The sequence below is a fragment of the Dicentrarchus labrax genome, unplaced genomic scaffold (genome assembly GCF_905237075.1).
Source record: "Dicentrarchus labrax unplaced genomic scaffold, dlabrax2021, whole genome shotgun sequence".
Taxonomy (NCBI): Eukaryota; Metazoa; Chordata; class Actinopteri; family Moronidae; genus Dicentrarchus; species Dicentrarchus labrax.
Genome location: NW_026136707.1, coordinates 21,909,063 through 21,931,935, shown reverse-complemented (window position 1 = coordinate 21,931,935; position 22,873 = coordinate 21,909,063). Strand labels below are relative to the sequence as shown.

The 22,873-nt window shown below is 40.7% G+C and overlaps 1 protein-coding gene across 1 annotated transcript in view; it reads right to left on the bottom strand.

The window, feature by feature from the left end:
• The window catches only part of snap91a (synaptosome associated protein 91a), a 47,149-nt gene that overhangs the window by 11,817 nt on the left and 12,459 nt on the right, over nt 1–22,873 (bottom strand). Inside the window, 14 exon segments of the mRNA XM_051406695.1 lie at nt 943–1,020; nt 2,327–2,536; nt 2,796–2,810; nt 4,505–4,599; nt 4,735–4,904; nt 5,181–5,193; nt 5,946–6,007; nt 9,963–10,004; nt 10,099–10,205; nt 10,940–11,051; nt 11,356–11,449; nt 11,972–12,074; nt 12,912–12,987; nt 15,975–16,117. Of these exon segments, the coding sequence (XP_051262655.1) occupies nt 943–1,020; nt 2,327–2,536; nt 2,796–2,810; nt 4,505–4,599; nt 4,735–4,904; nt 5,181–5,193; nt 5,946–6,007; nt 9,963–10,004; nt 10,099–10,205; nt 10,940–11,051; nt 11,356–11,449; nt 11,972–12,074; nt 12,912–12,987; nt 15,975–16,117 (1,320 nt within the window).

Below are 22,873 nucleotides of genomic sequence, written 5' to 3'. Positions count from 1 at the left end.
AATCCATCCTGCCAGGCTTCAAGCTATGTGTCTGTGTCTGAACCACAGTGGCACCTGACCAATCAGCATCCTACGAGGAACTACTAGCAGTTATAGTGTGAGCTACGGGTGTGGTTTAACGCCTGGTGTCTGACAACGTGCGTGATTATTTGCTCAAAAACAACAATGTCGACTGCTGAAAAGATTAGCATAGATGCTGCTAGCATATAAGAGTATTTCTTCATTGAAGGAAGAGAAAAGAACGTCTCTTTTCCCGCTCTTCTCCCAACAGCTTCAGTGACAGTTTGACTACAGTTTGTTGATCTGATTGGTTAAAGTTCACCCGTGATAGACAATGAAGGACAGATCCAATTACTTTTTTTGAGTTTTTCCAAACAGTTTCAAGCGCAGAATAAAGTTAATGCCAAACTGCACTGTGTTACTGCTGTGGTTAGTATGCTGTACACAAACTAAATGTATCTTAAAGTTTATAGTTTATTTAAAAAAGCTCATTTGCGAGATAGAATTGCACTGGCTTTGCTCCAGTCATTGTCCTCCTATATATATTGGGCCAAAGAGAGAGTTACTAAAAACTGAAAAAGAAAAAAGGTTTGACAATGATTATGATAATCATCATAATCAGTTAGTATCAGGGTCACGGAATTAACAACAAGTGGTATTCATTCTAGAACTACAGTATGGTTCATAGCTGTGCTTTTTACTATTCACTGGGTGAATATTAGGAGGAAAAGAGTAGTCGAGATGAGGGAGGGGAGGGTCCATGACTGGGGCATTAGAGCAGGATTTGGGGTGAGACAGTAGGCCCTGAGGGCACGTGTTTGTTCTACTGTCTTCTATGGAAGCAGAAGCAGCTTCAATATAATAAAAGCAACAACAGCTTCCACATTTGCACACACATCCATACACTCACACACTTGCCCAATAAGCTGTTTTGTCACCCACCAGATCCACCAAATGCATCAGCAGCGGGGCCCGCGGCCACGGCGGCAGGACCATCTCCTGGGGAAGGTGCAAACGCATCTAGGGTATTGCAGACGAAAACAGCCGGAACGCAAACGCAAAAACATAACACCAGGGCCAACACACCGACAGACACATGGATGTTACGAACAAAAGATGAGTAAACAGATGGAATGGACAGGAAACAAAAATGAGAGGTCAGCATCAGGAAAAAGCAAAGAATACAAGAAATATGCAGCCCGGCTCCTGCAGTGAATGATCTGATTGTACCATCCGTTTTGAAGGGCTGCATAATGCTGCATTCAGTGAGTGCACTACCTGTGCAGGCTTGTGAAATGAGGCAAGTTGTCACAAGTTACTTGTACTCTGTGACAAGAGGGAAAATGTCAGGGATGGACGAGGCAAGTTCTCTCTTTGACAAAAAAACTCATTTGGCTCTTTTCAGCTGTTACTAAATTAAATTAAATCCAGCTACTCCCCATCTTGAAACGTTTATGAAACCGTTAGTAGGCCATTAGGGAGAAAATCATTAAGGGTGATGAACAAAAAAAGCAAAAAGCGGCCAATCCCCCAAATACAAGTCATAATAACAGATTAATTACATTGCAGTGAGTTTATTGAGGTGCACACAATAATGACAAAACACTGAATGTTAACAACACATTAATGTGAAAACATCATTAGTGTTTTTGTGCAGCTTTGAATAAACCCAGAGAAAAGTAAGTAATCCCCTTCATCCACCATACTGACTCATATTTTAGGGATGTGCCACAAATGGTAAATGTTTTGCTCTGTGCTCAATGCAAAACAGTGTGTGACAGCTTGACATTATGTCAGAAAGTTAGTGTACATGGTTGTAACAGGATGTTAAAACATTAGAAATAGGTTAGGATAGAAAACCATCAGAGTTTAGTCACAGCACTGACAGCGTCTGACTTTATGAAAAATATATACCCGGCAGTCTTTGAATGCCTTTGAAAGCAGTAAATGTTGTCAAACACTTTTCAAAGACTGCCAGGAGATTCCTTTTTTAAAAAGTGCATCTCTGTGACTAGAATGTGATGGTAATACACGAGAGGCACAAACTGGGGATAAGGTGTTATCTTCTTGTCATAATGTACATTTATACACTTTGAATGCACATACATGTGTAATCTGATTAGACGAAAGCCTATATACCTTTTGTGGTTTTATAATGTAGCACTCCTTATGAATACATTAGCAGTTGCAATGCAAAGTTTAGTAAGTGATAATCAAATCCCAATCCTCTATATACCCACTTTATACTAAAGGAAAGTAAACACTAAGGGGGTTTCTTGTAATGCTGTGTATCCTGGTCGACATCCTATCCTTGGACCAGACTGACCTCCGAAAAGATCGAGGTCTGTGGCTGAGGTGGTGGCGGGAGCTGAGACAGGCAGAGAGGCGGGAGCCGGTGCAGCGGCAGTGGGAGCGGCAGTGACGGCGGTTGTGGGTGCGGAAGCTGCAGGGGCAGCAGCAGCTTCAGCATCAGCGTCAGCGGACTCTCCCTCCGCCAGGAGAGCTTCAGAGGCTTCATCGGAGGCAGCGGGAGTTGCTATGCGGATAAACCCCGTAATCCAAATGCCACGACCCAGTCACAACCCCCGAAAGAGAGAAATAAGAGAAAAAAGGAAATGGGAGGAAGAAGGCAGTGTCAAAGAGACAGAAAAAATAAAATAGACAGGCTTAGCAGGAAGGATTTAGGTACTACAGGTGAAAATAGCTTGACACTAAGAAAAGAGAACTTCAGGTAGAAAGCCAAGTTGGGTAGTGAAAAATAAAGTGTAGCAGAGTGCTGTCAATACAATACTCACCCTCAGCCAAGAGATCTGCACAGTCAGAGAGAGAGAGACAGGTGAGAGACAATGAAGGATAGCGTGAACAGCCGAGGTATGATTTTTAAGATGATCTGATGAAATGTATAAATCTTTCATTTGCAAGCTGCCAACATTATAGAGAACAAGCCAGAAAAAAACAGACATGGACCAGTGGTAAAGCCTAATACTGCTAAAAGCTCCTTAATGTAATTTAGGCTTTGAAAGGCTACTGTGGGACTCTGGCCATCTTCAGGCTATCAGTGGAGATGTGGGGATAAACAGAGGGGATGCCAAACAGCAAAAGCACGTCTATAATGGAAATGCTCTCTAATTTAAACCACATTTTCCAATAATAAAAAAAACATCAATGCGGGTACCACTTCTTTATTGTAACTACAAGAAGTCATTCTAAAAGAGTTTGTTTCAGCTCATTTACTTCAAACTTTATTTGATATTGCTGCCGATCATTTATCAAAGCATACCATAGATTTTTAAATTGATTTCCTTCTTCCTGTCTCTTCTTAGCAGCAATTTTTTTTTTTTTTACTGCGGTATTAAGGGACCTGGACTCACTGTTTGCTTTGGAAAATGATCCACACTAATGTAAACTAAAAGAGTTTGTAGTTAATGGGATGAAACATGTGAAACATCAGCATGGTCCATTTGAATCTGACGAAATTTAAGTCTATTAAATATGCTCCATCACTCGCTCATATTTATTCTGTAAGTACATTCAAGTTTAGGTGAATCAATATTTTTTTCTGGCATTAGCGCAAACTGGCCGTTTGCTAACCCCCTCGCTCTGTCAAACATGGATGCCTCCTCGTGTTGAAGCAGAGTGCATGGGGCTGTAGTAAGAGAGACACTCAGCATTTAAAGGGTTTGGGATTGTCGTTCAAGTCTTTCTAAAACCAGAAACAAAACTGAGTGTTAAACTGTGTGTTTATCTTGTCGAATAGAAGCTGCAATCATTAGCATGCCCGGCTAACTAGCTTACCGCCTACAGTAGTAAGCCAGCGTTACTTTTAAAGCCAAGCAGAAAATCATTAGCTAACAAACTATTATGTAGGCTGACGGCTCATGTTGGAAAAATTATCCTTCTTCACAATTCACTGTACCTTCACTGTGAACATTTTCTTGTGTTTAAAGTGTAAGTCTAAAACTGTTTGTAGATGCAAACAAGTAGGCTGTGTAATAGAAAGTCAGACGGAGATAGTGGTGCTGATGTTAGCTGAATTAGCTAGATAGCTACATCCTCTCAAAATCTGCTAGCAAAAGTTCTCATTTCATCCAGCAAAAGCAATGGCTGCCGGCTGGAAATGAGAAGCCGCTGTTCTGAAATCAAGGACTCGCTGTTTTAAAAGATTACTAAGAATTTCAAGAGGTATATTTGCCACTGATATCATTATAAACTGCATAATGTGCAAGGCCAGAACAGAAAGATAGATAGGGCGTAGCGACAGTATTTTCATTTTTAGAAATTCATCCATTCTGTCCGATAACATTTCTAAAGTCTAGAAGATTCACAAGATTAAATTATTTATAGCCGAGGGCTAAACCGGAAGTTAGCCGGCTTGGCCAGTGGCAGTCTGTAGTGTGCAGAATGAATTCATCTGGCTAAGTTTTGGCTTCATGCTCCACCTCCAACTCTGTATCCACTTCTCTTAATACAGATCCATGTTACTGACAGAGGAGAAAGTTCTCACCTCCCCATCCAGTCATGGAGGAAGTCACTGCAGTGCCCCCTGCTGATGAGGAGGACATGGGGTCTAGATCCAACAAGAAGCCATCATCGAGAGCACTACAAAGAAAGAAAGAAAGAAAGAAAGAAAGAAAGAGGGCGTGTTGACAGAGGGAATGCATTTTCTAACGTAATATTGATGCAGCTCAGTTCAAACACTTATATCAAATACTAATATTGTTGAGTGACTCTCACTTGGTAGTTGTAGTGGTGGTGCGGGCTGGTGCGGTGGGGGTGACAGAGGGTGGAGGAGGTTTGGCAGGTGGCCCGGGGCGAGCAGGGGGCCCGCCGGTGGCAGCGGGAGGTGCGGGTTTGGCCGGCGCATCGGCAGCAGCCGGCGAGCTGTTGTTGGCTGTTGCATCCTGCTGCAGAGAAAGTTAATGGTGACCAACAGGGTTATGTAAGCTGATGTGATTCAGCAGCTTTTTAATGCTTGAATTCACAATGAATCACTGCCTGTCTGACTGTAGTAGCAACTGTTAAGGATGAAGTTAAAAGTCGAATTTAGCATTTACAGTCTTTAATTCATACACTGGTCTGTTAAGACCCAAATAACTGTGCTTTATATAACCTTTAACTTTATATACTGTATATATAAAAACTATCATTACCACTACAATATGAATATAATGAACGCTTACCTTAGTAGGTGACCTGCAAGAATAGCAATAGCACATGAGTTAAAGAGTTTAATGATGTACATGCTGAAACATAATGGCTGTTACTGAGATGGGAGGCAAAGTGACAGCTTAAGTATCACTTTGGTGTTTTCGGCAGGCAGCATTTCCATTTAGAAAACATCTGCAATTAATGGATCCACGCTGCACTGTAGAGAAATAGTATCTTGGCCCCTGATCCTCTTTAACAAAGCTTTGCTGTCCAACGTTGGAGACAAAAAGTAAGAGCTGGATGGCACCAAGCTTTGTAAAAGTCGGGGCAGATGATGGCAAACATGAATATGTTAGTATTGACATCACCTGTCAGAGGCAAGATCTGCCATAGTACAGTGTGTCAATGGCAACAATGATGCAAATTATGTTAGGTCACCAATGTAAACATAATGTTTACAGAAAAAATAAACAGTGTGGGCTTTCTATAGAACTGCATCTTGAACTAAGTTATAGTACACAACAATAGAAAGGTCAGCTGCTTGTTCAGATGTCATTTCTATAGAATCACTGATGAGGGTTATTTATCAACACAAATGAGGGTAAAATAATATCCTAACTGATGAGAATACTTACTTATCCTCTCTGATTTGAGTAAAGACAGAGGAAATAACATGTTAGTGAATCACACAGACCATGGAACTGTATAATTACAGGATTATTTAAGCTTCAGCTCTGCATTACTGCTGGTAAACAATTAACAAACAGAACAGGTCGCATGTATATTGAACTACTCACGGCTTCTTCCCCTCCAGTGTGTTAAGATGGGTCTCCAGGGACTCCAGAAGACTTTCTGGGGCCTGTAGAATAGTAAAGAGAGTGTGATCCAACAGGGACAAACGCATTACAAAGGTTGTATGGTCAGAGAGGTTGACAGTACTGATTATACTCCACACAGAGAGCCACACAGTCAAATAGAAAAGCTGAACCGGGTTATTTCTATCCATCACATCTGAGTTTTTTCGAGTCCTCTTGGAAGCAAAACTTTTGAAGAGCATATCTCAGATGACGCATGTTCAGGTTGATGTCACAATGGTACATCTCTCTAATAAAAATATAGGAAGAATTACCTGGCATCCTCAAAGGTGATAGATGGCACCCAACTGAGGTGGGTGCCAGGCTAGTATGCTTTCATGGTACAGGGTGCGTCGCTCTCTGACACACTGATAACTTTACAGCACTCTATTCTCAGATTCTTTCGTCTCTGAACTTCAGTCTGTCACTGGGTTCAGGGCTAGATGCCGTATTGATATTTTCAGGGTGCATGCTACCACTACGTTAAAATATCTTTAATTATGATTTTAACTTTTTTTTCTAGTTTCCAGTTTGATTCGGGCCTCAAATACCAACGCTGAAAATCCCCACCTCTTCTCTTGTCAAAATGATCAAGTACTGACAATTAGCACTGGATGCTTTCTCATGCTGTGTTTACTGTACGTACAGCAATCTTTGATCATATATTCCCTATTTCAAGTCATAACTTTGCCAATTTCCAACCATTGTACAGCAAATACAATAATTATAAAAAATCTGTGACTAATTTATCTGTTTGTTACACAGAGAACACTAAGAGGGGAATAAAGCAGGATACATAAAAAGAAAATCCAAAAATAAAACAGTAACTGAAGAGAAAACAGAAAAAGGTTTCATCTCAATGCTATTAGAGAGAAAACTGTAGCCAGCCACGATGCAAAGCTGCATGCTCAGCCAGGCTAAATGGGACATTATCACCTCCTGACATGCAGTAAAAGGGATAGCACAGTAGCCACTAGCCAGTATGCTTATTAAAGAGATGTCATAGCTAAATCAGCCAGTGAAATAAGTCAATGATTTACTTTCCTTAATACCCCGCTCCATTTCCTGGACCTATCCATTTAAAGCTGTGGAGCCTATTATCCCTAAAACTTTGAGAGACCAACGAGGCAGAGAGGCGGATTATTTCCTTTGTCTTGGCACTGAGAGGGACGTGTAGACCATTTATCATCCAGAGACTGTACAGACAGTGTCTGTCCATACCACCAAGAACAATGATGGCTGTTTTGCAGACAAAGGGCAGATATAACAGCTCTATTACTGAAATGCTCATAGTAGTTCTCATCTAAGAAGGCCAACATAAAAGCTGCTGAAGCATCTCCCCGTGGGTGTGTATATGTTTGGAATATAATCTCATATCACTGACATTGCCATAACTTGTAGTGAGTTTCCTACATCTACTCACGGCTCTACAAAAATAGCACAAGTGATGACATAACAACACATCTATAAAGACAGTCAGAGGGTTATATTACTCTGTCTTGTTTGTTCTTATGTAATTCCTCCGGAAGGGATTAGAGAAGAAATTGGGACTGAGACTGAGATTAATCCACTATAGTTTGAGGGATCTGGGAGATTGATATAGTTTACTCTCCTGGACACATTAATCGAATTTTATCAGCCATGCAGAATCTCATTTTTAAAGTCAGGGGCTCTAAGATACGCAGGTTGGGCGGTGAAGATTAATGATCTGATCCTGTTAAATTATGGCTACTTTAAACACTGGTGCACATTGGCTAGCCAGAAAAATGGTGCCATCTTTCAAATAGAGAGAACCCGACCTAGCACTTATTCAATTTTGTGCTTCATTTGATCAGGCTAGCAGAAATATATTTTGCACAACGTTTCCATAAAAACAAGCAGGAGTAGTTGAGTCGTTTTTTGTGTGAGATTAAAGACGTTGCTGTGAACATGAAAACAGAGCTCAGCTTCATGCTAAAATCCAACAACCTTTTCAACAGCACTCACGTGCTTTTAAGATTTTAATGGGAACATTTGCTAGAAACTGCCGCAGGACTGTGACAGAAGAAAAAGACATCAAGAGTATTTTGAACTGATATTTATAAAACTAAATAATCCAACTGAAAGAAACCCATCACTACCGAGGCAGAGATTACAGAATTGTTCCGCAGGCGGGAGAATGTAATGTAGCTGGAAGACATATTCAAATCTGAAAAGCCTTTTCGGGGAAAAACCTCTATTGCAATCAATCAAAACCCACAGCTGTTAAGTTTAAATGCCTTCTGTGGGGGATGTAGTATCTGTTGTTTGTATGCGTTCAAGAACGTTGTTGAAGAAGGGACTGACAAACAACACATAGCTTGAAGGAAAGTGGATATACCACTTAAGTAAAACCACAACTAAAGTACTCTACAAAGCAATACGATATAGGTATGGTTAGCCATTTTGGGAAATATGCTTATTCACATTGTTGCTGAGAGTTAGATAAGAGGATCAATACCACTCTCATATCTGTACGGTAAATATGAAGCTCCTGCCAGCAGGTGATTAGCTTAGCTTGCATCAAGACTAGAACTCAGCCAAAAGTAGTCCGGCACATAACTCCTCATAAAAGCAATAAATAGAATAAATAGTTGTTTTCACATTGAGTTTTAGTACAGATCAAACAAACATGATATAACATGTTAATTTCTGAGCTTTAGAGGTGCTGGTAGGCAGATTATTTCCCAGCTGTTTGCCTGTTTCCAGTCTCTAAGCTAAAATAAGCTAGCCGCCTGCTGTTGGCTCTAGCTCCATATTTAGCATAAACACATGAGAGTGGTATCAATCTTCTCTGCTAAGTCTATGCAAGAAGTTAATAAGCATATTCCCCAAAATGTTGCACCATAGCTATATACTGACCACAAATCCAGTCTGTTAACATAATTAACACAAATTAGCTTTGACTCTAGCTAATCTTGCAACTGTCCTAGCACATCAGCAAGGCGTTGACAGAACATTTTGAGATGAAGAAATTAATTTGACTGTTTCTGGAGATCTAACACCCCATCTCCATTTCAAAAATGCTACCATAAAAGTGCCATACACATAACACATAACAGTGTTTGATTCGGCATGGTGTACAACAGCATGCTTTTCATGCAACTCATCCATACTGCCATGTCTGAAAAGATAAGAGTTTCCACAACACAACAGAGTTTAGAAGCCTGAGGCTGAACCAGGAACCAACAGGTTTCCCATCCCGGGAATCATTCAGGAACCAAAAAAGGCAGAAATAATCTTCACAGTGACTCTTTCACTGTCATGGAAACTCTGCAGCACAATTGGAGGATTACAATCTGCTGTGCCTTTATGTAACTGTTGAACTAAAACTATGTTTAGCCCAGAGTTTTAGCAGCGGAAAACAGTCGCCTGGTCAGCAGCATTGCTCAGCATCGGCTCTTCCAGTCACATCATCCCACTTCATCACAGCGCCTGATGTATGTCTGCTGGGTGTGCACTCGCTGTGCAGTCTGCTTTAAATTCAGTGCACTCAAAGAGAGTTCAAATGTCGACCTTCCCTAAGCTGTTTGCTCCCCAAAGCTAGCTCTGTGCTCACTACTCACACTCTCAGCCTGAATGATCAATCTGCATCTCTGGAAGTGAAAAGAGAAGGGGGGCAAAGAGGCTGTCAATCACCAGAGAACAACAGCTCATCGGTTGCATGGAGATGAACATGAGGGATACATTGCCTCCTTCTTTACAACATTGTGTGGCTGTCTGTAATGTCTCGATTATTATCAAAAAGGAGCAATCATGGTTAACACAGCGGGAGAAAAAAACAGCTTTAGACATTCAAACTACATGCAGTACCATTAGACAAAACACAATACTGACATGCTCTGTTAGTATGTAGCCTAAAAAAACTCCACAGGTCCAGTAATAGTAATAACAATTTACTGAAAATAAAATTTGGTAAGAGAAAGCCTCATTTAGTCTTACCTGGGTTAGTTCAGGTATGTCATTTTTGTCTATTCCCACTTGCTGTAAAACAAGAAAGGGACATTTCAATGCAACAGTTACCAGGCAGAATAACATTTAGCTGATAATCAGTCATACAATGTGCTCTGCAGGGTACCTCAGCAATTTTGAAGAATTCTGAAACCCGAGTCATTCGTGTCAAGAATCTCTTGTAGATCTCCAGCCCGTCTTTACACTGGCTTCTCTTCATCTGGAAAAATTTTTCTAGACAACAAAGATCATGAAACGTGAACTTTTATCCCTGTTAAGTTTAATAACTTAGGAGTTCAGGAATACGTCTGGTGATATTCTACAATTTTCTTATAGTCAACACATCACAAAAAGACCAAAACTAACAACGAATTGATCCTATTAACAAGTATTGTGTGTGCATCCAAAGTCTGATATATAACTTATTCCTCTGTTCCATAGATCCATTGTCTGGGTGACATGTTCCTTCTTTACCATGAACCTAGGCACTGTAGTTTGTTTTTATTATTTTATTTTGTTATTTTATTATTTATTTATATTTGTATTTATACACTGTTCTGCTGCTATAAATACTCCCAAGAGCACAAAACCACCCAGAAAATAGTCCACAGCAAATGCTTCATTTACTTCTGTTTGAGTAACTTTCACTACTACTACACTACTCAGTTTTTTTTTTTTTTTAGAAAATTACAGAAATAGAACTATGTATTTGTGACCCAGTTTTGAAGGTTTCTTTCATCTGTACTGTAGTAACAAATGGCTCAGAACTAATAGAGCGCAAGATGGGGTAGGGAAGTTGGAAAGTACTGAAAGACTAACTAACACATTGATGGTTTTGTTTTATTTTTTTTATGGCGTTTGATAAAAATAAGAATAAATATGTACATACAGTACATCCTTATAATTTAACTTTTTTATATTGATTATCTAATTAACCCAGTGATAAAGCGAAAGGAGCGATTCTTTACCTAGCAGGTTAATGATGCCATCATTGTAGCAGGCATACAACTTGATCAGATCTTTAAAGAGTAGGAGAAAGCAGGCATTTATCACTCCGTTGTCCAGATCCTTGGCATGCACCTGTACAGAGAGAAATAAAAGAGGCACGGTGCAGTTAGTTAAAGAAAAACAGAAAATAACCCAAAATAGCTTTCTAAAGACAAACTTACAAGTAGTATGGAAAGAAAAACACAGTAAAATGTGACCAAAGGCAGATATAGAATTCATTATTAAATCTGGTCCTCGGGGCTGTAACTGTCTTCATAGATGCTGCTACAGCACTAAGCTTTGTTAAACACAGCTGGCAGTCCTTTTTTGTTTATCCCTCAGCAAATTCCGTAACCTTCCAAAGTGACTTTGTTCCCTATTAGCGAGTGTCACTCACATCAAAATCCAGCAGTGCGTCGATCTGGCTCTGCAGGGTGGGCATTCCTTTCAACAGCTTCTCTACTGACATGGTCCTCATCACTCCCTCAGCTCTGAGACGGAGGAAGAAATAGAAAATGGGAGAATTAAACAGCAGCTCTAAGACACAAAGACTCAGACCCACATACTGTCTGAGAGCCAACACATACTGTAGAACACCTGTCTGTACCTGTCACACACACTGTATCCACCAACGTGTCTGGTCTCTATTTCTGTAGTCTAGTACGTCTGTATTTTTCATTGCCAGCTTACGTAGCCGGAGGGACCTTGTGGCTGCCAGCTAAATAGAGCTGTCCACTGTATGAGCATGAGTAATAACCCACTCTGTATTCATCTCTGCACTCAGTACAGGCAGTAAAGCCATGCACTTGGCCCAACGCCGCGCTGGAGGCAGTCCATCCCACGCACCATTGGGACCCCTGTGGGATGCCTGTTGTTCTGATGGATATGGGGGGCAAGTAAAGGGCCATGTTGTGGTTCCGAATAAACTAACAAAGCGTTTTTTAAAAAAAATCAATAATAAAGCTGAAATAGTCATGCAGCAGTGCGGTGTCGTGAGAAATGAGAAACCGTACCCTTTCTTGACTCTGCAAAAGTCGAAAGCCATCTGTCTGTAGGCGAAGGCCTTCTCGTTCAGATAGCGGCTGTAGCGTCTGATGAACGTGGACATGTCGTAGCCTGAGGACGACACACTCGTATGTAAACACATGTACAGTCTCCAGTGTCAACTCTGTGCAGGGTATTAGTAGGCTTTACGAAGTTCCAAAATGTCTAGCATTTTGGGAAATATGGGCACTGATTTTCTTGCTGAAACATAGATGAGAAGATCGATACCACTCCCTTGTCTGTATGCTAAGTATGAAGCTAAAACCAGGAGACAATTAGCTTAGCCTAAACAGTACCAGCAGGGGGAAAACAGCTAGTCTGGCTCTGTCAAAGGGTAAAAAATGCCCCTACTAGCGTCTCTAAAGCTTATCAATAACACAACATATCGTTTGTTAAGCTGTACAAAAACCAGTGTGTAAAAACAAACATGTTGTGGTTGCAGAGTGAGGCTAGCTGTTTCCCCCTGCTTCCAGTCTTCATTCTAAGCTAAGCTAATAGCCTGGCTTTAGCTGCGAGACCATGCTTAGATTACTGCTGACGTGTAATCCTGATTATGTAGTATTTAAAATGTCTTAAACGTGTACAATCTGGCTTTCTAAACTCTGCAGATACTCCGGTCCATGACAACAGACTGTGAACCCAGTGTTTATCACCCGGCAGACTGCATTCATTTCCATGGAGATGGGTTTAACTGAGGGGAGAAAGAGTTAGGAGAGCTGGAACTGAAGGATGGATATGGGAATGGTCAGGTTGGTTGTAACATTCAATCTTATTCTGCTCATGCACTTCTTTTACTTATAATACTGAAAAACATGTTGTGTTTTGAAGTGTTTTAGGGAGAGTGAAAGACAAAAATAAAAGGGTGAAAGAACTGGAAACAGAAGCTTGAAAAACTATTTATGAACCCACCGTGGGAGCCAGTTTTGTCCAGGAAGTTGCTGAGGTTGAATAAGGTGTTTCTAGACGCCAGGAACTGCACAAATCTCTGCAGGAAAGGACAAATTCACAGACAGGGTTTAGTTCTCTGCCAGGTTTCAAATGAATGAACGCCTGTCATTTTGACAAAACTAGCTGAAGTTAGTCAGCATTCTTGGTTAAAACTTGTGACTTTGGTGTGGGTAATTAATGCGCAGTGGTGAAAAATAGATCGTAGACATTAAGGTGTCTTACTAAAACACTGTGAAACATCATCTTACTGTACATATCAGCAAAACTATTTCAAATGAAAAAATATATTTTCATTGATTGGGAAATAACCATTACTCCTCAGAGTTATGAATAAACACATTTTATCCCAGCAGTCATGGTTTGTTATATTCTTATGATCATTGTTATATTCAGCAGAAGGCTCCATCTTAAATATAAGAAAAGAAGTCTTGGTTGATGTTCACAGCTATCTCGAAGGAGCTGTTGCACTTTCAGCACTCTACCCCAAACCTGTGAAACTGCCTGTAGCAGAGAGTGGAATTAATATGAGAGGTGTGATTCTATACTTGTCCTTTTCCTTAGTGATCTGATAGAAATCCAGCATTAAAGAAGCAACGCCGCGGCCTTTGTAAGTAGAAGTGTGTGAATATCAATTTTATATATATATATATATATATATATATAATAGCGACAAATAGGCTCCCTCTGTAGACCTGCAACAATAAGCCCACTCCAGTGACACACACACACACACACACACACACACACACACACACACACAGGGACATGAAAAACATGACACACTCACACACACTGCTGTTTATTCAGTGGCTCCATTTACACAAAGCAGAGCGTAATAACATAAGGGGAGGTTAGGAATGAGAAATCTTCCATGGAGAAATGCTAACCGTTACTTCCCCTCCTCCTTTCATTATCTCTCTCTCTCTCTCCAGTCAGTACTCTCTCTATCATTGTCAGGGACACTACAACAGCAAAGCCCTGGCTAAAAACAATCAGGTCTCAGGAGACAGAAGGTACATATTGTATACATATATTGCCTTATCAAACATAATTTCATGGCCCTTTGAGCTTTTTTGAACATCACAAAGATAACAGCACAAACATGGAAAGAAATCACTTCATCACATCTTTCACACACAAACTGAGCTTGTTTGTTAAATGTGTGAGTGTGTGTGTGTGTGTGTGTGTGTATATGTGTGTGTGTGTGTGTGTGTGTGTGTGTGTGTGTGTGTGTGTGTGTGTGTGTGTGTGTGTATATGTGTGTGTGTATGTGTGTGTGTGTGTGTATGTGTGTGTGTGTATATGTGTGTATGTGTGTGTGTGTGTGTGTGTGTGTGTGTGTGTGTGTGTGAAGGGCCACAGTGCAACACAACTTACCCTTTCCTCCTGACACCGACTACAAAGGTTAATGCCATTATCTTTATAGCGATAAATCTCTTCTGCTTTCCATCCAATGCATGCTGGGAATACAGCCCCTCTCTCAATGATTTTGAACGGATTAAGTAGGTACAGAAGGTAAATGAATGACTAAATGAGCTGATGGCTTGGTCTAATACAGTATAGTCTCTCCTGCTCTCTAATATTTCAGAAAACTTTCTCTGACAATGGTGTGTCAATATTTATCTCTCCTTTGTGTCATCTGTAATTCAGAGGCAGCTTGGCCACTTTGATGGGCAGTAAAGCAGCATCTGCTTATCACTCTGAGTTATCCCTAGTTGCCCATTCATAGCTATTGTCTTTCTTCAGCTGTCAGGACATAAATTGGGTCAAGGGGGTCAGGGCCAGAAAGCAGAAGGCCAGTCCCTTTGCTAATTCCAGGACTGCTCTTGAAGGCAATATCTATGTGGCAAAAGCAAAAAAGTAAAGGGCTATTGTGCAGAGACAACCATTAAGTATGCAAGTTACTCATAAGGTTAGTATAAATATGCATGGAAAATAATTAGTTATACTGTCACTGAATTCATGTTATAGCCCTCTTCTATCAGTACACAGTCACTGTCAGAAATATTACCAACTTAAAATCCAGTTTTCCCTTTTAAATTCCCTTTTAGTAGCTTTAAGCCTGCATTCATTGATTTTTTGGCCACTTGAGCACAACAAGCCTGATATTGACAAGCAGCATTATTACTGACATACTGTTGCCTTATATAGTTGTTATGTGTTAGCAAACAGTTGCCTATTTAAACATCCAGCAGACATGAGGCAATTTGGAGCATTCATTTGGAGTTGTGTTTCTGTCCACTGTGAATTTAAGTCCTATATCCATTCTCTTTTTAGCTCTGTTGTGGACTCTTAAAACTCCAAAGGTAATTAACTGCATCCTTAGCTGCTAAATGCTCCACAGATATTTGTCAACTGTTGTATGCCATTTGTTGCTAAGCAGGTAGACTACAGTCGATGTACCAACATTTTTTAGCTAAATACAGCTGCCTGCTTTGTCTAAACTACTACAGTAAAACTGTAGTCCATAGAACCAAAACAGTGAGCTGAAAGACACTAAAAAGCTCCATAAAGCTGAACTGCAGAGTTGGGTGATCATTCTTATTGGGTTTATCACTACAATCTTTTGACCCATTGTTCATATAAAAATATTGATAAGTATAAGTAAGTGCATACAACAATTTTAGCTAAACAGTTTTAACCTAACATAACAAAACTGTTGCATATTTTAACAGTGATATTAGTATGCTGATAAGTTATGGCTGAATGAACAGAGATCAAAACTACAGCTTGCACTTACATGCATGAAAGGCAATCTGTGCCGGTGTGTTTTTGAGCAGGTATTTGTGTGGAAAGTCGACCGAGCAGAGACGCCCTTGTCCAGCACTGCCCTACTTTACTTCGGACCACATCCCAGTACAACCAATCCTTTGCCTTACTCTACTGGGGGCTACAATGACACTATGGTGGTCAGTGGCAATATACATAAATGCTCTGAGTGCATTTTACCAGTCATTAAAACCAGCAACAAACATATTTACATATGCCATCAGGGTGTGTGTAAACAGTATGTTATAATCTCACCTCATTGCCATGCACCATGAGGTGGTGTGTGGTGATCAGGGCTTTGAAAACCACCACCCAGCTGGCGTTGCCGGCCCTCTCCATCAGCGTGTCGGCCATCTGGGGGACGTTCACATTGGTCTCCTGGGTGGCCTGGATCAGGTCTGAGAAGGATGAAGGAGAGGAGGAACAGGAGGTCAGACAGTGGATATTAGCAGGGGAGCGACTCAGCACAGGTACAGCGTGTGCTGGAAGCCTTTTATTTAAGTAATGGCAGCACAAACCACTGCAGGGATGGTGTGAGACGGAGACAGATGGGTGAGAGATGACAAACAAACAGGACTGTGCTAGAGTAAATGCAGCGAAACTGGGTCTAGGCTTTGCTGAATTTCACAGCCGTAGTCTCTTGCATCCTAATTTCACTTGAATCTAACATTTGCATTCCCCTGAGCAGTGTTCTCTCAGATTTTATTTATGTCCAGTGTTAATCAACCTGTTTAAAAACTAAAAAACTAAAACCAGAAGTTGTGTTAGACAAGCAAATTTGCTGGATATGCAGGTCTGGCAGGGTCCGATGTCTGTCTAAATGTGTTAATTCCTCTTATTCTGACAATCAGTTGCCTATTTAGTAAGTAGTAACTTGTCTGTGTAAGCAAGAGGAGGTCGTTATTATTGACAGAATTGCCTCTGGAAGCTGCCATTTTCCATGTTAATGAAATGTATTTAAATGAGTGCTTCACATTATGCCACCATTGCCTGGTGTGAGTCATACTGGCTGCTGCTTTGTTTCTTACTGCAGCCAGTCATTAATACTAACACAGGCTGAGGGAGAGTGGAATATTCCACAGCAGAGAGATAGAGAGAAACCAAAAAGGAAGAAGGGATAGCAAAGGGGAATCAGACTTTCAGTCCTAGAAATCATAATCAGGCAGAATCAGTTGTAAATTAATGCACCAAGGTTTTTTAGAAAGGCCTTTTTGTCTGTAGCCTATTTACTGTTTTGGTTCACTGCTCTCATCAGTGTCATTTCCAACTGCAACAGGCAGCTGTCAGTGAAAACGCTCGGATACATCCTCTGTATGCCACCTTTCCACCAGACAGACACAGTTAGCAACTAGTTGCTGCACATAGTGGAGCAGTTACCAGCTGAAGAGTCTGATATTTCCCTCAGGAGTTGCTGCAGAACAACTTACATGGACTTACATTTGTTGGGAGGCCAGAAACACGATTCTAAATCAGTTCTAATTCTGTTCCATGTCTGCTGGATGTGTTTGTTCACAGTGACAGGTGATAGGCCCCTAACCGGACAAAAAAAAAACAACTATTATTGCTCCTCTAATTTATACGTATGTTCAGGCTATAGAAAAATTGCTGATTTCCACTACTAAGACCAAATTTAAACTTGAATAATGCTAACTAACTACTTTAATTTATTGTTTATGCTCCAAGTATTAGCATAAACACGCACATAATTTAACACCAAGACGATCTACCAAAAGCTTAGCATACCATATAGCATAGTTTGCTAATACCCAATAAAATAGGACTATCAGTAGTTGTGCTTCCTTCCTCCTATCTGTTAAATATTATTACATTATTTATTTATAAGGACAACGCACATTAATCAACATGTGCCAGTGTTTTCAACTGCAGTCCTTTAACTGCAGTGAGGCCTATGTGAAGAATATCTATTCACTGGCAGACAGGAGAGCTGTCCTCCGCGGCAAACCTCAGGGCATATTCTAAGAGCCAGTGAGAGGAATGAGATAAGTTGGTGTGTACGTAGAGTGATGGACGGAGGGGGAGAGAAAGCATGACCGGTGTCATTTTAAAAGACTTGATTCAGCAGAGCAGGGCAAACGCAGAGCAACTACTATTGAGCCCTGTGATTCATTAATAGTGTCATATCCATGTCTGCACATTGCCTGCTGACTGAGAGGCAGCTGAGAGGTGTCTATTGAATTTTCCTTCCTGGCGTAATATAGCCTAAACGCCAGTACACCTCACAACTACTACACCCCACACAGGGGGCAATCTACTCGTTATAATGACAAGTAATGAGCAATGGGGAGTTGAGGTTCAAAACGTTTTACTTTAAGATACTGAACAAACTGAATGCATAACAACTCTTACAAAAGACTGATATGGGAAATGTGTTAAATTGCAGTAATTGGCATGTCACATCTCTTTAGTTTAATACATTTTACAGAAATGTTATGTTACGTTTGAACTATTTCCTGGCCAGGATCAGTGACTTCCTGTAGTCATCGTGAGGCAACAAGCAAAGACTCAGATACCCACATACACTGTCCTCGCACTGTAAATGCTCACTGGAGCACAAAATGTGTATCACTCCGCTGCTGAATATAGTTCCCAAGAAATACATAATTTACTCCTGTTTGAGTAAAGTTTGCTGAAATCTACAGTGCCCAGCTCTGTGCCTCTCAGCTTTGCATTGACATTCCGATAAGGCACAAGTGTTTTTGATAATGGTGTGACATTTTCTGTGACTAAATGATAAATCATCAACTCTAGTTTATAAATCATGTGTCTATTTCCACAATAAATCCAGTCCAGTAGTGTAGCTGGAGAGGCAAGCGGAAGAATAATCATGCAAAAATACGTTCAAGGTGCTTTGACAGGCCTTCTTGCTTCCTCTATCATGCTTTCATCATGCGGTAATGATCATTGTGCATGTCCTCTTCAGTAGTAAGGCAGCACATACACACTCCCACACACACACATATATAAACACATATACATGCACACACACAGAGAAGGATAATCCCTACAGGGCTGATGAGTCAGCAGCCTGCATCATCCTACGCTTTTCATCTCTCGGTCTGTCTGTCTCTATCCCAGTCTGTCGGTCTGTCTGTCTCACTCTCTGCCTGTCTCTCCCTATATTTCCCACCGTGAGGGTCAGTGCTTTTGCCAGATTGTGTTACAAACTGCACAGCCACTATCATTTTATAAAGCTGCCTCAAATCTACAGTACATCATGTCCATCATGTGAGAAAATTCATGTACAAGAGATTATAACTGTAATTCAAGAGAAAATTATTATTACAATTGTATTATTTGTTGCAGAGCAGCCATTGCTTCTGCACTGTGCTTCTCAATTGAATAGCAGTTCCATGCTAAGACGCCTCTTTTCTTTAAGCTATGGTGGCCATTACTGCTCCCAATCAACACTGCACACAGAAGGATGTTATAAACCGTATTGATAAAACCTTTTATGAACCCACTAGTGAATCTAACAGTGAACTGACATTAGTTTATTTGATGGTCTTCTGGGTAAACTCTTGGGAAATATTCAATCAAATAGAACAGAATCCTGCAGAAAGATTGATAGAGAAACGGGCGGAGAGTCTCTGTTCTGATTGAGATGCTGCACAACAATTCAGCAGGAACTCCTGACTCACCGTCTCCCCCCACCTTGCTTCTCAATTATTCATGTGTGAGTGTGAGTAAGAAAGAGAGACGCAGAGAAAGAGGGAGAGTGCAAGGCAGCTCGATATGTGGCCAGTGTCAAGCGCTAGCACACACAGTCACGCTGACTAACAATTACTTGCATCCTGCATTGTACGTTGCAACATACAGCAAATCAAATCATAAATATCTGTATTGCCAGACTAATACAAAACTAAGCATTGTCAAAGATTGAGTGTAGTTCCCAATCACAGGAAAAATACTGCCCCTAATTTTGATTAAAAGACAAATCTGCACTTCTCCTGAGCTATATAGTGTTTTGGCCTCCCTTGTTTTGGTTCTACGACCCACACCTTCACTGTTTTAGTTCTCTCTCACCGCTCTCATTAACTTTGTTTCCAGCAGCAAAAAAATTCAGAAACCCATTTTGCACGACCTTCTCAGCACCGAACATCAGATAAAGTTAACGACTAGCTGGTGAACACACTGGGGCAGTTAGCAGGAGTTGAACAGAATGTTTGACTTTCATAGGCAGGACAGAGACACAACTCTGAATGAACACTAATGATATTAACTACTGTTTATAGCTTTTGCACTGCCCTCAAGTGGCCATAAAATCTATTATTACTGCTTTAAGGTGAGCAACCACATAATCATTCGGCGTCTCTGATAAATGAATCTCCCAAACAAAGCTACCCGTCACTTTCACATTTAGAAATGACTTTAACATTTGACCTGCTACATGTTTTTATTTCTTAGTTTAGGTATAATGCTAATGCCCTGTGACCCAGTAAAGTTGGCGTAAACACATGAAGCCAAAAGCCACCAACCCACCAAATAAACATAATGATTTTACTGTCCACAGTCTTCTTACTTCATACTATAACAATGTTATGGAGTCTCCAATGTTGACAGAGTGTGAAATTAAAGTTAATTCAAATACTGAGATCTACTGGGCAAGTGCAGTAAAAAAGGCCTATGATAAAAGCCTGATGGGAGTGTAGAATCATCAAGGGCTGCCATGGAGAGGTGGTGGTATTGAACCACTGAGAGTAATTGCAGAGTGAGTCTTTCCAGCTGTAAGAGCAGTTAGCCATCAGCTGGTGATTACTGCAATAGCCACAGCTACACTCAAATCTACAGAATCACAGATGTTCAACAGCACTAGTGTAAACACATGACTCACACAGATGTAGCCTATTCTAGCTGCACTTTACATTGTGTCTCACAAAGAGATGTAAAATATAGGACCTGTAGCAGCATTTACAAGATATGTAATACTACAAAATCAATTCTGGTTCAAAAAATGCTGTAGCAGCCAAACATGAAGCTAAAAGTCTCTTGTTCTGTGGTCCCAGTATTTTGGTCCCTCGGTGGCAGCATACAGAACATGTCCTTCATTTAAGGCCTGGGGGATTTTTAGCTGTTACACAAGGTTATTAGTGACATGAGGATTAGAAGAGCCTCTACACTGTTTTATATTATTATACATGAAATACACGCTAATGTACACACACACGTGTGCACACACATCCTCTCCTGCTCTTATTTTACAACCACAGCACCTGAGCCGTCATTGTGCAAGAAAGAGAGGAGAACCGTCACAGGTCTGACATGTTCACATCCTCTACAGTGTGTGCGGTTGTAAAATAAGAGGGAGGAAAGATAACATGCCATGTAAGGTGTTCGTAAACAGAGATACACGCAAGCACGTAGCAAATGTCTTCATGACACTAGACGCTTCAGAATGCTACCACATATGAATCAGCATTCAGTCTGACGGAAGCAAAATGCTGGCCTATGCACAGCCTCATCTCTTATGCATGCAATGTCTGGTGCAATTTTAACAAACTGAAATTGCACCGTGATACAAGCACACACTGGGGAGAATCACTGTCTCAAAAACAGTAATGAATTAATCTTTGAAAGTATTTTTAGTGTGTAGCCACATCTTGTTATAGCTTATATTTCCACACTAGAACACTACAGTTGTCTAAACACTATTTTAAAAAAAAGCATTAAAGATTTGCATTAAAGTGACATTTTCATTCATAATAATAACCATGGCCAGTGGGGTTCATTATGAAACAACTCTGCTTCTGCAATTTCAGTCTCTAGAGAGCAGCTGTATGTCGGTACATGTCACTGAGCATGCTCACAGGGGTATGACTCTTTGTTTATAGTGCTTTTGTTGTGCTAAATTGCGAGGAATAAAAAAAACTGGTTCTGTTTATTGTCATGAAGGTAAATGTCACTCAATGCAACAATGGCTCTTTTATGTGTTTTTAATTGCTTTTAGATGAAGTCTAGTGGAGAGGTACAGCATGAGCAGTATCAGGCTGCAGCAACAAGAGAGCGTACTTTTAGTGAGATTCATCCTTGGTTTTAGTCTTTTGGTGGGATTCACAGATAATATTATGGCCCATTGAGTGGACAAACTGGTCTCTATAATGGATGTGTCCATGTGCGGTTGTAGTGTATGAAGGAGGAGATGATGCACTGTCCAGTAAGGACATCATTTTTTTGCTACTTCTTTGAGGAACAGGAAACATGTGGCCATGTATCGTATTCCTCTGTGCCATAGAGCTCTATTGTAAGTGTACAGTCATGCTAACAGCTCTGTGAAGCTGTATTAGGCACAGCGCTTTCAGCTAAATGCTAACATACAGTGATTTACCATGTTTACCTTCTTAGTTTACTGTATTATTAACATTTGCTAGTTAGCGCTAACACAAAGTGTGGCTAAACTAAAGACATATATTAATAATAAAGTACTAGATGAAAAGCCAGGGGATCACTTAAGTTACAACTATCCATCCAGAAGGGGACATGAATGTCTCTGATAATCTACCCCTAATAGCCCCACTGCTAGAAAGGCTAATACCACATGAATGTATTACTGCAGTATGAACCAATGAGGTTGCAGCTGAGTGCCACAGACAGGGCAGAGAGGGCAGGAAGTATTGATCTACTCATGCGTTTTGGCCTTTTTATGGGATCTTTTCACAATAAAGAAATGATAGAATAACCTGGAATTATCCTGGAAAGGTGTCCCTTTAGCAGGTGACCCAGTATTGATCGAGATCTTTGACTCTCACAGTTTGGACTTGTGTGCTCTATTGACCTTCACAGTGTCACATAACTGTCACTTAATACCACACCAGGGTGCCCTGCAGCGTCTGCCACACCCAACACACAACTGACAGGGCTCCGATTTCAAATAGCATGCAGCATTTAACATATCAATAACTGTAAGCGATATCAAAGCTACTGTGTGTGAGTACAACTGAAGGCAAACTGCCAAGCATGCACGCACCGCTTACGCATTTACGCAAGCCTGGAAGACACACACACGCCACATCCGCCTCATATTTTTCATAGATAGATTTTTACAAATGTACCAAAAAGCACCAAAGGGGACATGGCAAGGTGGTTTCCTAGGCAACAGGCTCTCATATTTGCAGTGGCATCAAGAATGCAGTAAAATT